Below are 17,209 nucleotides of genomic sequence, written 5' to 3'. Positions count from 1 at the left end.
TCCTCTCGGCTCTGACCACATCTGTCTTGAGTTTCTCCGAGAGCTCCCAGGGGCCCTCTCCACTCAAACTATTTTAATTTGACTAAACACCTGATTTATTTTATCTCTCCGATGAGGAAAGCCGTTTGTCTTAATAGGGCCTGTCAACCTCCAGAACCCATTCAGGGCAATTTACTGGCAGGCTTGTCTGAACCTCAGTTCGCCTCGCTCTGCCTCCGCTGCCTGCTGCAATGGAAGAGAGCTGCAATTCTCCATTTATCCTCCTAACGAAAAAAAAGCACCTAAAAGCCGCTATTCATTGGGCCTGTGTGCAGTTTCCAAGGCCTGAATTGACTTCTTATTCACCCGACTACACTTGTTGTGAATGGCTTATCTGTAAAATTGATACAATCAGCACCAATTTTATTAACCTTTGGCTATGTCCATGAAGGAGCTGCCTTTTACAGGTCACCAGCAAGATACATCAGTCGTTGTCACAATAAATCACCGCTATCAATACTGTAGTGGAAAGGAGGGAGAGGCTAAAGAGAGAACTAAAGGTAGGAAGAAAGGAAAGGAAAACAAGAAAATCATTATTTAGAAGAAGCTCCTCGAGGCCATCAGGTCATAGATGACTTTGAGCAAAACATCTGGACTCAATGACGCCCGCTCAGTCTGTCTAATTACACGTTTGATGTCACTCACTAGTTTAAGAGCATTGAGTGTGTAAAAAGAAACATACTGATGCAGTTTTTTGAAGAATGTACAGCACATGCTACTGTATATTTTGTCTTTGTGTGCATGAATATGCAGGGGGACTTGTGCTGGGGGTCCACAGAGGGATCTGAAGGACTAGTCTGAGTGTGGAGAGCTGAGTCCTGCTTAGACACCACAAGAATACTAACAGAGGGTCCATTGTTTTGATGCTGAGCTGAATTGTGAGAAGCCCAAACCGTCCTCTTCACTGCAATTTAGGCCTCCTCTCTTTGCTGATTTTAAACACAATTATTTATCGATTAATTAAACTTTTTCTCTCTATTTTGGTGCTTAAAAAAATCAACCAAAAAACAAGAGTTAGTAAGGATAGTGATGAATGAACATTTAAACACAACTTTGGCGATCCAAATATCTCTAAGTGAAAACACGGTGGAAGAATTTCACCTCAAAGACTGTACAGCTGAGCAGAGAATCAGACACATATGTTTTTTGTTGGCTGGTTAGTGTTAAAATCTCTTTCTTCCTGCTTTAAATTATGGATCAGCTTTAAAATGCAGATAAAACTTTTATTGGGTGGTACAGAAGAGGAGAGTCGTGGTCTGTGTCCGACCAGCCCGCTGACAAAAGAGGCCGTTTCCTGCATATTGCATGGCTTTTAACAGCAGTAGGGCTGGGGTCTGCCTGTTAACATGTCTCCTCACATTGCGCTTCCGATGGCAGACAGACGACGCAGAGATGCCTTGGCGCTACATAAACCCCAGCAGCCAGCCCAGACCTAACATGTTGTGACATCCTCCCGGTAGACGACGGAGGCTCAGTAGGACAATACCAGCCTGACGCAGGGAGATCATCCCAGGAGTGAGTGGTCAAGCTGTGTTTTTTTTATTTTTATTTCTAAGGTCAATTTCAAAAATTCCAGATTGACACATTGTAGGAGGAAACGAGCACGTAAAGGTGTGTTGTTCAGTTTCAGCCCATTGAGCATTTCACTTTTTGAGATCCCTGCCTCTTTTAAACGTCACCAAGTAGGGCAGAAAACATCAACGGGTGACTAAATAAATGATAAGAGAAAAACAAGTAGAGCCATGGTTGCTTGGGGAGGGACGGGGGTATTTGAGCCTTGGGGTCTTTGGATAAAAGGCACTTTGTAGGGGTGCGATTTGTTTTGTCCAATACCCACATCTCCCTCTCTCTTGGCTCCCTCCTCTCTGCTCTAATCAAGCAGTCTCTAATTTGGGTTCCAAGTCCAGTACCGGGGAAAAAGAAGGAGGCTTGTTACTTTGAAGAGTCCCGAGTGAATAACACAGATAAAAGATTCAGGCACAAAAAAAAAAGAAGAAAAGCGAGGGAGGGTGAGGGTGAAAAGGGGGAAAATCACAAGGCACCCTATTCTCTTCCCTTCCTTTGGTTAAGACAGCTGAGCCATTATGACCAGATCTGAATTGAGTTTTTTAGCACCAGAAGACTGGAATTTCTTTGTCTCTCTATCAGTCAGCTATTGTAGATGCTTCCATATGCTGCGAGCCCATCCTAAGTAAATGAGGACTCTAAATGCTACGATTGTACTGAGCTGTATGCACACACAGCCTGCACATAGCTTGAATGCTTTGCGTGCTGAGCCACTCTCTCTCTCTTTTTACTTTCTCCCAAAGTGTGTGTGAATGCAGACGCAAGTGTGTGCAGATGTGTGTTGTGTGCTGCTTCAATCGATAAAAGGTACATGTCTCTGAGTAAATGCACATGTGTGTGAACTCTGCGGTCACCTGACCCTTTGTCCATTCTTTCTGTGGAAAACACAAAGAGCCAATTGAGTAGCAGCAAACAGCATCTATTGGTGCCTTCTTTAGTGTTCAAAATAGAAGGATTTTTCTGCTCGCAGACCTTTCTCCAAGACCATAAAAACTGTTTCAACAAAAGCATGAAACGCAAGCCAATCTTTGTATCAAATTCCCTTTTGTGGCATTAAATATGACTGAACACATTTTATCCTTTAGTCCAAAAAAAAACCATATTGAGGATCTGCATTGGCAGAAAAGCTTGAATAAGAAGAGCTGGTTTTATGGTATTCCTTTGCTTTTAACTACTATATACACTTGTTCAGCAGTGCTACAAGGCCATATGTGTTTCCAGTAATATGGTGTTAATGTGTCTCCATGTCCTACAACCAAGACAATATGAGCAACAGCTGTTTTACCTGGCGTGCTGCCTCTGCCATGATATAAAAAGCTGTTAATCTTGCCAATAAAACCCCATTAACAAGCATAAGCAATGACTCACAAGCACATCATGCACTGGCAATTACTCTCAGTCCCTTAAGCTTACCTATATGATATGTATGAACATATAGGCTTGTTCACAGTGAAAAACTGCCCATCATCTTGTTAAAAAAGTCACAAGTTCCTACAGTACCTAGTATGTTTCCAGTTTATGTGTGTGCATGTACATATTTAAATATAGGCAAATGTGTTTTTAAGACACTTTAACAGAATCAAAGTCATTTTAATGGCTCAGCATCCGTATTTATTTTAAAAATACATTTTCAGATTGGCATATGGAGAGGATATTAATAAAAGCACACTTCATCTCCTGTAGTTTCGCTGTTCATGGTGAACACTGATGGAGACTAATATTTTGATGATGGAGGGAGCTTCACTCTTCAGTATAATTATGCTAATGTAAAAGCTCCAGCACTTAACTGTCTATCCATGACACTGGACAAGGTACTTCATCAAAGCCAAGATAGGGGCTCGACCTAAACGTATTACTCCACAGGGAATGCCAGTGACCCTAAAATTCTTACTGAAGGGAGAAAAAAACCCCAACTCAACACAGAAACTTTAATTCTGTTCCTTCAGTAATTGAATGCATCATTCTCTATAATACAGTGCAACCAACCAAAGATCCTGGTACCTTGGAAGATGTTGTAGCAAAGATGATTACATGAAAACAAAGCTTGTCTCCAATCCTTCTATTCATCTCTTACGGCCTTCATGATGATAAGGCTGACCCCTGTGCCCTTAAAATATAAAAAGAATGCACGGTTTTCAAGGTCTCACTCATACAAAATGCTTAAGGGCTGCGAAACAGTGATCAAGGTAATGACTTCCCATCAGTAAATCTTTGAAAGTGCATTAGGAGTTAGATGTTATCTCATTCTTTTCAAAGAACATTTATTTACTGGTCTTTCCTGTACAACTATAATTACAGGAGAATGCACTTGTTTCCTTGAACCGTGCATAGGAGATATTTGAAAAGAGCCTCAGCCTGTTGTCTTTGACGGATAAGTGTATGAACAATGCCCGTGTTTTGTCTGGGTTTAATCCAGATCACAGTGATAGACTGAAATAGTTTGGAAAAAACGGAAAGCAAAGACAGCTGAGGTGAGTGTGTGCATTCATGAGAACACCTGCCTAGCTCTCAGGGTGTTAATACAAATCCAGTCATTAAACTTAACCAGAGAAGATGTTTGTAATAGACTTTAGCAATGAGTGACTTGAGTGAGGAGAGTGAATTCATGATGCCAGGAGAGCGTTTTCATGAAGATGTGATGATCACACTATGCAGACCAGCTGGAGAGCTGCGATTCTGATGTGTGTAAAAAAAAAAAATCACACTGATATGTACAGCACTAACTATGCATAGCACAAAGCTGCTTATCTTATCTTATATCAAGTAAATAGGTGTGATCCCTTTTGTAATGCAAATGTTAGAAGTTGTTAGAAGTCCTTCAAATGTTTTTTTTGTTAAAAAGCCCTCAAAATATGGAAAAATTATACAATAAATACAGTTAAACACTTTACTGTTCATACTATACTGCTCTAAATGTGAACCTTAACAATTTAAATAAAGTAGGATTCGACCCCCAACTTCCAAATAAGGAAATTAAAGGTTTGAAACTCAATAAAAGCAGTGTATTGATAATTCTATGCATGAAAATGAATAAAAAGAAAAGAATGTTATTAATGTCGAAAAAAGAAGTTGGGATTTCTTTAGGTTACAATACAGGATTCTTTTTTGAAAGCTGGAAATTGTGCATATCGTGTGAAGGGACCCGAATTCAATGTAGGGCTCAAGTGGATCGTAATAGCTCAAAGGCCTCACTGCATAATAAAGGGAAAAAAAAATAGAGATTGTGCATGCAGCAGGAGGAAGGCCAGATGAAAATTAATCTGGTTTGAAGTGTCTATGAAAATGAGAAAGCTGCTAACAAATACTTTTCTTGGCCATTTTCAAACTACGGCTTGTCAGTTTTCCATTTGCTGTCGAATTAAGCGAGGTGCCATGCTTACGTTAGGTAAGAATAACACCTGTGCAGCATCAGTGCTGCTACATTCACAATTTGCTTTAGAAACGGGAACTTGTGTATAAAGTGAGGAGACCCAGATTAATGTTGTGAAGTGACAAGAAAACTTTTGAGAATAAACAGACCGCATTGCCCAATATCAAAATTTGGACCGTTTGTTCATGCAGCTGGAGACGACTCAGATAAGAAATGAAATTGATTTGAAGTGCATATAAAAAAGACTTTGATTTAAAAAATAAAAGTCTAGAAATCTCTCTTGACCATTTTGCATGCACTTTTGAGATGGTCTCTGAAATTCAAATCTTGTCCACATCTGTTGAGAGTGCTTTATCTATTCATATCTGAGTATTGTATCGTTTACATCCTTGGCACGAGCATAGGTCAGCCCTTCAGCTTTTCATGGTTGTGAAAATACTATTTGTTTTTGCTGAGAGAAGTCTGAGGAATATTTTTTGGGGGCCATCCTTTCATAAATGACATCTGTATGTTTTTGTTAGCTCTGTTAATGTTTTACATTCTCCTCCAATGAAAGAGTATTAATACACTTAATGTATTATGCACTGTAAAATGTCTTTAGCTGAACAAACCATGGCAAACTGCTGGAATATAATTCAAAACACACAGAATTCTGTCCCTATCTCACACACACACACACACACACACACACACACACACACACACACACACACACACACACACACACACACACACACACACACACACACACACACACACACACACACACACACACACACACACCAGCACAGCACTTCCCTTTTTTGCCTCCATTGCCACAAGCTAAATTCCTCAATTCATTAGAGGAGAAAAACACACAGTCCAACACTCACATGCATTCATCTGGCAAATGTGGCCTGAGGAATAATGATTTACTGTGGCTCATATTTCACCTGAGTGCACAGGGCAAACAGTTGACTGAAGTGTTGTGAAGAAAATGCTAACTCAGGCATTTTTGACTGGAGCAACTGGACAGATACTGTTTTGTGCTATTTGTGTGAATGTTTTTGTATGTTTGGTTAGATACAATAAACATCATATACAGTATGTTGTAAAAGTACACAAACCATTTGAAATCTGCGATGCATAATTGCTTTCCTACTTGTTTCTGAAGCCGAATAAGCCCGTTTTCGCTCGGACGTATTACAGAATGCACAGATATTTTTTTTGTGTATCTCTAGCAGCATCGAAACTTTATGGAAGCTATTAGGAATGAAGTTACATTTTAAAGCAAATAAGCATGTTTTGAAGCTAACCCATATGACTGAACAATATGGGCTCTGTATTCGCACAGTGGACTCCTTTCTGTCCATGCAGGAGTGCAGCCAGCACAGGTAGGGCCAGCATCAAATCAGTCTCAGCTGCCACCCTGCCCTGCCCTCTGTTCTCCTCCTAAAGAGCTTCCACTTATCTGCCTGCCACAGGACTGTCTGTGCGCACCCGACCACTGTCATGTAGACACCATTCTCAAATTGATTGTGACAGTGCAAGAGCCCTGATTTTTCTGCTTCAGAATTCAAGCTGCCATGTCAACGCTAGTGTACAGTGTTAAGCTTTTTTCTTTCTTTCTTTCTTTTTTAGCAGATTCCAAGAGAATGAATACAGCTTGTGTTCCAATTTAGTAACTACATTTTTTCCTCCCATTTGAGTAAATGCTTGAGCAGTTTGTGTGTTTTCTCTCTCTTTTTTTTTTTCTTCTTGCCCCCAACGGGGGGCCAGTAAACTGCCACCCAGCAGGGAAACTTAAACAGCTCTGTTGAAGCTCAAAACCCTGCATAGAGCAAGCATGCAACAGAGAGGATTCTTATCTGCTACAGGACACTGTATGATATTTGTATATATTATCACATATTTACACCACACACACACACACACACACACACACACACACACACACACACACACACACACACACACACACACACACACACACATATATATATATACATATTGTTGAGATACATAATTCTAATGTTGACACTAGGTGCACCATCTGACATCTTTTCCTCCGTCTAGTTCTTTCTCTTGCACTCCTTCCACCTTGCTCTCTCCTATTATCTGCTACTTTGTGTGGTTTGGAGCCCTTCCAGCCGGCCTCCTTTTCTTGCTCTGTGGTTTTGTTCAGGAGATTTCATCGTTCCTGCAGATTGACAGCTAAGCTCAGGTATGAAAACAAACAGTTAGCTCTGGAATTGACTGGTGAAAAGAAATCCGCCACTAATGCTCCTTCACCAACTCTCCTTTTTGCCTGCCCTTACTGATGCTAAGCTCTAACCGCATAGAAGAAAAGGCAGATGGAGATTTGAAATCATTAACCCTTAATAACACCATTCTACATGTCTGGCTTAAGCACATCGCTTCAACCGGATTATTGTGCCTGTTTCTACTGGCTCTAAAACCAAAAAAAAAAAAAAATAGAAATGTGCCTTTACCTCAAAGACGGCGCATTATGCAGCCAAACACCCACATGACAATAAGCTATAATTACAGATGTGTCATGTGTAAGAAGTAAATGGTTGGTTGGGTTTGCAGACCTTGAAAAGCAAATGTCTGATGTTGTTGATACAGTTTTTTTTGTTTTGTTTGTTTACTGTACGTGCGTGTTCACCTCAGCGGGATAAAGTATTCAGGGCATGTTTGAGCACAACTCCAGTAAAAGAATGTCTTTCTTTTCATGGGAAGAGCCTCAGGTCAAATACTGTCACCCCTATTGTTTTCCATTTTTATTTGTTTTCTAAGAACGAGACAAAATTACTTCCTTACCAGGCAGATTCCACCACTTGCCTCTGCAATAACACAATTACTTGTCTTTCAAGGTTCTGATGGAACAATGTCAAAAGGAAGCCTACAAGGTGCTCAGCATAATTGGCTGAGGAATCAGTGAGCGATCAGCATAGAAGATACAAGGCCACTCTGCCAGTAGGTACTGTAGCCTTTATCTGCATGTCAGCCTTTATTCTCTACTATCTTTCATTTATTTAAAACCTACAGGCATGTTTGCCTTTTGTACTGATTTTAACCTAACAATTAATGGAACCTCTGATTCATCATAACACTTAAGATCTTAATCATAAGGTGTTTTCTGCTTGGTACCTTTGTTTGTGTTTTAATTAGGCGGACCTTGTGCATCTCCAACCCTGGGCTTCTTTTTAATTGCCTGTATTTACATCAGGCAGACATCAAACGCAGAGAGAGAGACATTTGTAAGGGTGAGCACAAAGCAGCCCTTTGAAATGTCTACAGTCATATGAAATGGCATGCTAATTAAAAATCTAAGGCTGCCTCTGTGATAGGAGAAGCATTTATATTTGTATCTGTGGTGTATAGACTGTCTCCATAACTCATCAACAGTCAGAGGCCATAGTGTTTATTATCAGGCTCCCTACCTGTTTACAGACCACCAAGTAACCTTCCCATTCCCATTCATCAAACAGAAGAAATGCCCTGCCTGTAATTTAACAGACCAGCTTTCAAAAGGCTAAATCATTTTAAACATTTTACCCCATGCACTTTGATCTATGCTGGCATACAGTATACTAGGACAGATACAATGAATCTAGTTTAGCAAGGAATGATTTATCCTTCAGTTCATTAAGGTTATTGCCAATGAATATACTTATTAGAACATTCAACGGCTTTTTCCCTTTCCCTCTGCAAGTGGAGAAACAGTAATTTAGTAGTTAGAGCTGAACACTAGTCTTACTTATGTATGTCACCCATGTTTTATGAAAAGAAAATATTAAGCAAATGATCAGAAACACCTGCACAGCAATGAACTGTGAACCTCTTTTAGGTTTGTGAATTATCTCCATGAAATGTTAATTAAAAATGTTCAAATGTTATATTGAGAATACACTGGAATCCCATTGCCTAAATCATTTCCAAGAATTAAAAGCAAGACACAAGAAGTTCTCTGATTAAAGGGATTCTCTGAGGGCGAGTGCAGGAGCCAGTGGCAGCCTGGTGTTATCAGCCAGCTGGTATTGTGCTTTCCTGTGCTGTATAAACACAGCAGGTTTCTGTAACAGTCAGTGCTAAGGACTAGGCAGCAGCCCTGCCCATCCTCAGCCCACCTTCGCCCTGTCATAAACAGAGATTTTGGGGGAGTGCTGAGCTGTGCTTTGCTGTGGTGCACTTGAACGCTGCGCAAGGGCGTTCACTGTCAGAGTCGAGACATTCCACTCAAACGCGAGCTCGCCGAGGAGACGACTCTGCGCGTCTCCACGCCGTCTCCTCTCCTCTCCGAGCGGCTTCTCTCCTTTCAGCTCAGCCGTGTTCTGTTTACATCAAGCACACTTTGGGTTCAACAATTACCAGAGCAGCATGAACGCACTGCATGTGCCAGCACAGAGTAGCAAGGCTCAGGGCCGTCTGAAGGGACAACAACAATAAACCGCTGACAAGCACAGAGAGCCTCAGAATGGGTCTAAATGGGCTGGAATTTTGAAGAAAAGCACTTTGGATAGAGTTGGGCATTCCAACAAAAGATAAGGGAGGAGAGAAATGAAGGAGGAGGGCAGCCAAAGGCCTTTGTCTTGTTTCAGAGTACAAGGCTTTTTTTCTGATATTATGCAGTACATAAATTATCCAAGTCTGATAGGAATGAGAAACTTTTTAACGCGTCATAAAATGTTGCTTGTGTGGTAAATCAGCTTGGTTACAATGCAGTCCTACCTTTTACTTCTGCCAGCAGTTCACTAGTGTTGAGCCTCTCCATCTTCTCTTTCCATTCTTTAGACAGAAGCTTCTCCATGCATGAAGATTCTAAAAAATTAAAAAGAAAATATAAGTTAATTTGTAATATTTGACATTATAATGTTTTAATGTAATATTTTGCATCGGCTGTAGTTTCTCCTTTCATAATTTTGTAGGTGCCATAAATCTCCTCACCTAAATGAAAAGTCAGTGTATCAGATGAAAGAGAGGTATTTTATTTGATGGCATTGCGCGGCGAACATTAAAAGAGACTCAGGCTGACAGTTGAGAGATGAGCTAAGGGTGTAGTGAGGAGGGAAGCAGGCATTGTGGGGATAGCGTAAGGGCAGAGACACACATTAAGTGGGAGGCAAGGAGTGAGACTGGGTACGTCCAAACGTTCCCATAGCTGCCAATGATGAAAACAATTAACATTTGTCCAGCAGACAATGAATCAGAGGAGGAATGGCTGCAATCTGCCATGCTGTCGCTGGTGTAGCTGATAAAGAACATACTGGGCTGGCTGACCCAGGCCTCCACCATCTCTGCACTGCTTAGGGTTCAGCCTGTTCCCATCAAACACCAGCAGCACAAGCAGGCCTCCAAATCTCCACCTTGAGCCACTCCTTTACAAACTAAAGACATTGCAAAATGTGTAGCTTTCTTAATTTTCTTTATTTAAAAAGAAAGAATGTCTAAGTCATTTTTTGAGAGAACGGTTAATATTCTGTCTATCTGATGGACTGTCTCCTGGTTTAATATATTTCATGGTCAAATTATTAATTAAAAGATTTGTTTTTGTTGATCTGAAGCAGAATTTAAAACCAAACCAAATACAGGAACAAGGCCACACAGTCCACCATAATCAATAGTCTTCCCATATATCTAACAGTGGATGTAGTCGTAACGTAGTTCTGCCACAGAGGAGGTTTGTCTGAGTGTAGCTGTAATGTGCTTTGAGTTCAAGTTGCACGTAATGTTTAACAGAGTAACAGACTTAGAAGGGCCTGTCACATGCAATGTTCTGGACTCTTCCAGTGTCTCCATTATCATCCTTGACATCAAACACAGAGGAGAATTACACAGTTGAGGATGTATACAAGTGTTGTTTCCTTTTATCCGTCTGCAACATCTCTTGCTCGCTTCCCCAAAACCAAACACCGTTGCTCCCTCTGACAAACACACTGACTTCAGAGGAACTGGGAGTAACAGGGGGTCAGTAGTTCTTGTGGCCTTGTTTAAGGATGGCTTTCAGAGAGATCAAGCAGAGTCACCATTTTGTTTGATTGTCCACTTCCTCCAATGTGATGGGGGTCGACAGGACATCTTCAGCTCAGGGTCATTATAACATTACTTCTGCTTTATTGACTTTCCAATTCCCAACTCACAGTTTGTCCCCTTGACCCTGAGAGAGGGAGACAGAAAAGGCTATGTGTTCTATGTGTGTTTGTGTGTGTTAACTCCCTGCATGGCACAGAGATCACAGATCTTAAAACAGTGGTTGAGGGCAAAGGGAGTAGTCGAGCTCAGCTCTTCTTCCCTGCCTCTCACCCCTGGGTGAGCCAGCTTCCTCTCCCAGAACAACAAACTCCCTTCAAATCATAAAATCCTCAGACAGAGCAACACCAATGCTTGACATTTTCTCCCCTAAAGCACAGAAAAGGCATATTTTTAAAGTGCTGTAAAGGGTAATTAAACAAACACATCCAACATATGTTAATATGCACACATATGCTCCCTCTCTCTCATACACACACACATATGTGAACACACACACACACACACTTTTATCACAGATGCTCCTCCAGCACTTGATCATTAAGGAATGCACCAACAGTTGGAGATAATGTGGTGCCAGCTTCCATTCTACTCCAGTCCTCCCCTCCCTTCCACCTCCCTCCCAGGAGAGCTGCCGCTCCCTCACTTCTCCATCCCCTCCGCTGGGCCAGACACGACCTGCCAAGTCCTCCAACAGGAGAGACTACAGCTGGAATGTGCTGCTGTCCTCCCTGCCTTCCACCTGGGAGAGGTGAATAATGACCTGGATTAGTCTATAAAATAACTCTGAAACACCTTTCAGTGTTTGAACGGTGTGGACAAAACAGGCAACCAAAAATGGATTTGGTGAAAGCGGAGTAACTTTTGCGCAGGCGTGCTCGAGGAAAACAGTAAACGAGTGTGATGTCTGGCTTTTTTCAAAGCACCCTTCCACAGTCTATTTTCCTGAAGAATTTAGATTAAAACGAGGAATGCTATTTCAGTTTAGAAAATGCCTGTCTGTTTTCTCTGGAGAAATTATAGATGCCAATGGAAACACTGGTTAATGTCAACATACTAATTACATACACATTACGACAGAGAATGTCAAAAATTCATAGACACTTAATTCACTGTAAAATAGCATATTATTTCTGATAGAAGATTCACACTTGACTTCTGATTTCACTGGATTTTAATTCTTAAATTGGAGTGGATTTGCGACTAAAAGCAAATATAATTGCTTGTGACAGTGGTGAACTTCTGTGTAAGTTTTGCATGTAAAGAAGAGTTTTCTTGCTGTTCTTGTCCTTTCAAAGTAGGACATCACATACTGGGGAATTAGCTTGAACAAGAGAAGAGTCCAGTGAGTTTATTTTTATTTTCCTATGGGGGCTCTTAAATCTCTTGCACCCCCACCCCTTCCATTTTTTTTTCTCTCCTCCCCCTCTCGAGATAAAATGCTCTGTGGCTTGGGAGCAGGCCATTCAGCTGGGATGAGAATGGAATGAAAACAATAGCCCTTATCAGGCTCTTATTTACATTTTCCCAGCGTCCCTGCAGTAGACAGCTTGGCTTGTCACCAAGCCCAGATCGCCCCACTGGACTCAGACCAACTTCCTCCAGCCCCAGCGATTCCAATGGTCCCTATGGACCCTTGCCTGGCACAGGCCCCCGCCACTCTGCAGCTAGCACAGATAGCAACATACAAGACAAAACTACTGGAGTGTGTGTCCAAGACGTGTTCCCATTGAGAGGGGAATGGTTTCTGGACTACTAAGCCCGTCTGGGTCTCATTGTCTCTTCTCTGGGGCTTGTGCTATATAGCTGGAAAAATGCCCTGAACTCTTTTCTGATTCTTTTTTTTCAGTTTCCAAGTGGCTCTCAGAAGAAAGTGAATAGTTATCACTGATTTAATACTGCCCAATTCAATGTGTTTATCTCCTATCAGGGCTGTCATCTCTGGCATACAGCTTTCCTATGCAGGTATCCTGTGATCTTACTGATGAGGGAGAGCAGGCGGAGGGATTGAGACACCTAAGCTGAGATGAGTTGGCTAGATTAGACTACATCGTTCTTCTACTGTATTAAAAACAAAGTTAATGATACTCATAAATCTCAACAAAGACATGTTTCTGGGCTGATATGTGACATAAACAAAGCTTTCAGCACCTGACAGTCAGTGGTGCCAGAATATCGTGTTCAGTGTAAACCACAGTCGTGAAGCTAAGAGGCAGGTTACCACTATCTGTCCTGACTCCAACTGACTCCCTGACAGTCATGAAAAAAAAATATTGACTTGATTTTTGCTCTTTGTCTGACTCATATTTTCCCCATGCAGTGTGTTCCCACACTTTCTCTCTCTCTCCGACATTTCAAGGCAATAACTAATATTTTAAATTTGGCTTTTATTGTTCACGCTCTGAGACAAAGTACTTTTATTAAATTGAGTGCCGTTTAGCTATAAATGCCCGTGATTGAGAAGCGAAGGTAGGGAAAAAGTCGTTTGCTAATTTATGTTTTTATTGCGGCTGTCAGCAGAGTAGTTCATTCAAACGATCATTGCAAACTGTTGAAAAGCCCAAATCACTGAGTGGTACACCAAATTGACAAATAAACGCAGTCACAAACAAATCAAACCTTGTCACTTTGGAATTGGATTGGACAGTAATAAAGCTGATCTTAAAAATTCACGACACACTAATTTTCAAATGGCTATCCAAATTGCCATGCATGGAGATTTGAAGTCCAGCATGGGTGTTAAAGTTAGTAAATAGTGCGGCGTTTCTATGGCAAAGAGGTCATTGTCACTTTTACATATCGATGTCTTAAAGGCTCAATCTGCTAAATTTGTTGATGCAACCAAAACACGCCATCATATTTGAAAAGAGCGTGACTGCCTCGAAGCACAAAAATGGTTTGTTACAACATGCAGCAGTGAGTGTTTTATTACCCTATGTTGTCAGCAATGAAAACGTTTCAACTGTCTGCCACCACATTCTGATCTTCTCTGTGTGCACTATTCTCCTGGGAGAAAGACGATACTTGTGTTTGAGTGTTTGCTGTGTTGAAAAGCCGTTGGCAGAGAAAAGAGGTCTATCTGGGAGAGTCAAATTAACCATAAGTCAAGGATAAGAAACTAAGAGACCTCCCCTTTAGCATTGGCCTTGTATATCAGTTGTCTCAGCCTCAAGGGGAAACATGTAATTACCAAATCAATGATCAGCTGACACTTACCATATAAATAATTTCCTCCTCCCAGTGCTGGGGATCGGACAGTAAGGCAAATAGGGAAACAATTTGCCATTTACAGAGAGGGTCAGGAAATGCAGTTAAAGTAGCGTCAGCTTGAATGGGGTCTATGTTTCACAATTTGACATAATCTAGTTACAGTCAGCTGAAACAGAAAAAGAAAATGTGCATTAGGATGATCAATGAACTGAAACAGAATAACTGAAGAATGTCTTGTCACATTTTAAACACAGCTGTTCAAAATGTAAAACTCTACAGTATAAAACCTATACTGTGATTGCAGTCTGGTGATGATTGGCGCAGTCTGGGCATCCCATAGAGCCTAATGAAGTAAGCAATGGGATGAGGAACTTCCACTGTTACTGAGATTGAAAATTACACAAATCACTGTTATTTTGTAGTGGCTTACAGAGCCCTATATTATGCATTAATGCATAATTTACTGCTCTATATGATATTAGCACGTTTGATTTACTTCATTATGTTGACTGTATCGTATGATTATACATGTAAAACTGTCTAGATTATAAAAGAAAAGATAAACAGGAAGGACTTAAATAGCTTTTTTCTAAGCTGTCAAATTTCCTGCATTTAGTGTTAGATACAGTATATTTCTTTGATTCTGGCATAAATTCTCTCTCGGGAATAAAACCATAAGAATCTCAGTCAGACAATGATAGGCTAACGTCTAATTTCCCATCCACTTTGCACTGCACGGGAAACAAATCAAAAGTCGAGATTGATAAAAAAGAAAATGACTGTGACACACTCCAAGGACTCCTTTGAATATCTTAATCACAGACACACTAAAAACAAGACCCCATCATCACACCAAATAAAACATAATAATTACAAGAGGCAGGCAGGGAAGTGAAATGCAGAGAGAAAACATGTTTTTGTCATTCAGCCGGTAGTCCCTGAGACAACAGCTGCTGGATGCTGCAAATACTCCTGAAGTCTCCATAATCATGGCGTTATTGAAGTGAGGACAAAAAGGGCACTAATTGCAAGGGAGCAATCGGAACGCAATAGGTTACACAGCCGGGTGATGCTGCACAATGCAAACGCTAAAGAGGGAGCTTGGGGGGGGGGCATTCTGAGCACAACACTGCGTTGTCGCTCATTTTCAGGCAATTACCTTTCCTAGTTGTCAACAGTTGTAATAACCTCTACCATTTCCAGAAGACTCTTCGGTGCAGTTAAATAATTCCAGCTTTTTAATATGTAATTACAAGTGCTGGCATGCATAAATAAAAAGGTCCAGCTCCTTGAGACATGTCAGCGTATTGTGGAGCACCTGCATCTCGGGGTGGGCTTTCTTTAACTGACACCTAATCATTATTCCACTTGGTGAACATCTCTGTTAGGCACCTTTAGACTATCCTGTTTGTTCGTGTAAACAGTTGCTATAAATACACTGTAGGTATCCTAGAGGAGATGTGCTTCACTTGAGATATCAATACTCAGTTCTTTATTTCCATTCTATTTTCCTTCTTACTGTGCCCGCTTTACGTTATCGATGACTAACTCAGTTGCTACTCCAGATCAGTGCAAGTTTTTTTCTGAAAAGTCAAAGGTCTTTTCATGAAAAGCATTTGATGTGATGAGATGACAGCTGACATTGAACAGTTTGATGCAAAGCAGTTACCAGACTGGGTACTATACTCGCATAAACTCTCAAATTCACTGCTGTATTTTTTGGTTTCTTTGGGGTTTTTTTTATCACAAACTGCGATTTTCAAGTAGGAGAAAACAGGAGCAACGTGTGAGCAACGTGTGAGCAACTTTTCGAGTGTTTTAGCTTTTGCCTCAGGAAACTAAAGACCCTGTCCTTTGTGACCACGAACTTCTCCCTTTTCCCTTCGTCTTTATCTGCACTGACCACCGTGTTAATCCCGCAGCGCTGACCTGCCCATTCGGAGGAACCGTATACACACACAGCACCCTGACCTCGCTAAATAGGACACGTGTCTATCAAGCATATATGAATTAACCATCCCCAAGAGGCTTCACCTCCTGAGCTGAGCAGCATGTGACCTCTCCCAATCCATTTTACTGCGGCACTCTGTGGCAATCAGGCTTGAATTATTAAAGTGAGCAGTGAGCAATGATCAATTCATTGCGGCCCTTGCTTGCAGACTGCCCAGCCGTACTTCAGCAGAAATGACATTGAGAACACTTGAATATGCTTCCAGACAATGCACATAAATGTGAAATATGTCAGACCCAATATGTCAATAATCATAACTGTACAGGCTGAGGCCATGTCCAGGCTAATCCTACAGAAATGCTGTTAGATGACTCTGGGGTGAGCAGGTTTCAGTGCTGATTCCTTTCAAATGCTTTCTTGGGAGAAAGAGTGGCAGAAGTTAAGGGACACACAAGACGCTACATGTTAAGTGCTGTGCATCGCTGACTTCTGTGCCTTATTTGCTGAGAGAAGGCCTTTAGGGAAAGTGCATATAATAAGTATTCTATGCATATTTTTGGATGGAAGGGCAGGTCATATCTTGAAGAAATAAGAAAGACTTGTAGGTCTTGTGAGGCATTGGAGCCACAAAAAAAGGGCAGGATTTAGTCAAATTGCAGCCTTACCTCCCTCTTATCTATACAAATTAGAGAGGGGAAAAACAAAAGCAAAGAAGTTGAAACAGAGAGGAAGATTGCAGGGAAGTATGCAACTTAAGGAACCTGGAAGTAGGAGGAGGGCAAGGAAAAAAAATCCAATCAAAACTTTGTGAGGAGGAGATGAGGAGCCAAGATAAACCAGTACTCAGAGCCCCCAAAACTGCAATCTCCCCTTAAGCCGGAGAGTGGCAGCTGGCAGAACAGCTGGTGAATAGGATTAATGTCAGAAGAATGAAATAAAACTCAACATATGTCCGAGCCTGAGGTGTTGGGACTGTGCGTGATTGTGCCCCCGATGGATGCCATGTGTGCAGCTGGAAGGAGCTGCTGTGCTGCTCTGCTTTCTACCCCACAAGGTCACTT

The 17,209-nt window shown here is 41.2% G+C and overlaps 1 protein-coding gene across 10 annotated transcripts in view; it reads right to left on the bottom strand.

Moving 5' to 3' along the window:
- The window catches only part of sox6 (SRY-box transcription factor 6), a 135,267-nt gene that overhangs the window by 56,859 nt on the left and 61,199 nt on the right, over positions 1-17,209 (bottom strand). For all 10 annotated transcript variants that reach the window (XM_051944874.1, XM_051944876.1, XM_051944873.1 and 7 more), the window contains one exon: positions 9,689-9,778. In XM_051944874.1, the coding sequence (XP_051800834.1) occupies positions 9,689-9,778 (90 nt within the window). The remainder of the gene's footprint in view (positions 1-9,688; positions 9,779-17,209) is intronic.

The sequence above is a fragment of the Acanthochromis polyacanthus genome, chromosome 2 (genome assembly GCF_021347895.1).
Source record: "Acanthochromis polyacanthus isolate Apoly-LR-REF ecotype Palm Island chromosome 2, KAUST_Apoly_ChrSc, whole genome shotgun sequence".
NCBI classification, from domain to species: Eukaryota; Metazoa; Chordata; class Actinopteri; family Pomacentridae; genus Acanthochromis; species Acanthochromis polyacanthus.
The sequence above is the reverse complement of the archived record's forward strand: the minus strand, read 5'-3'. Positions and strand labels throughout refer to the sequence as shown.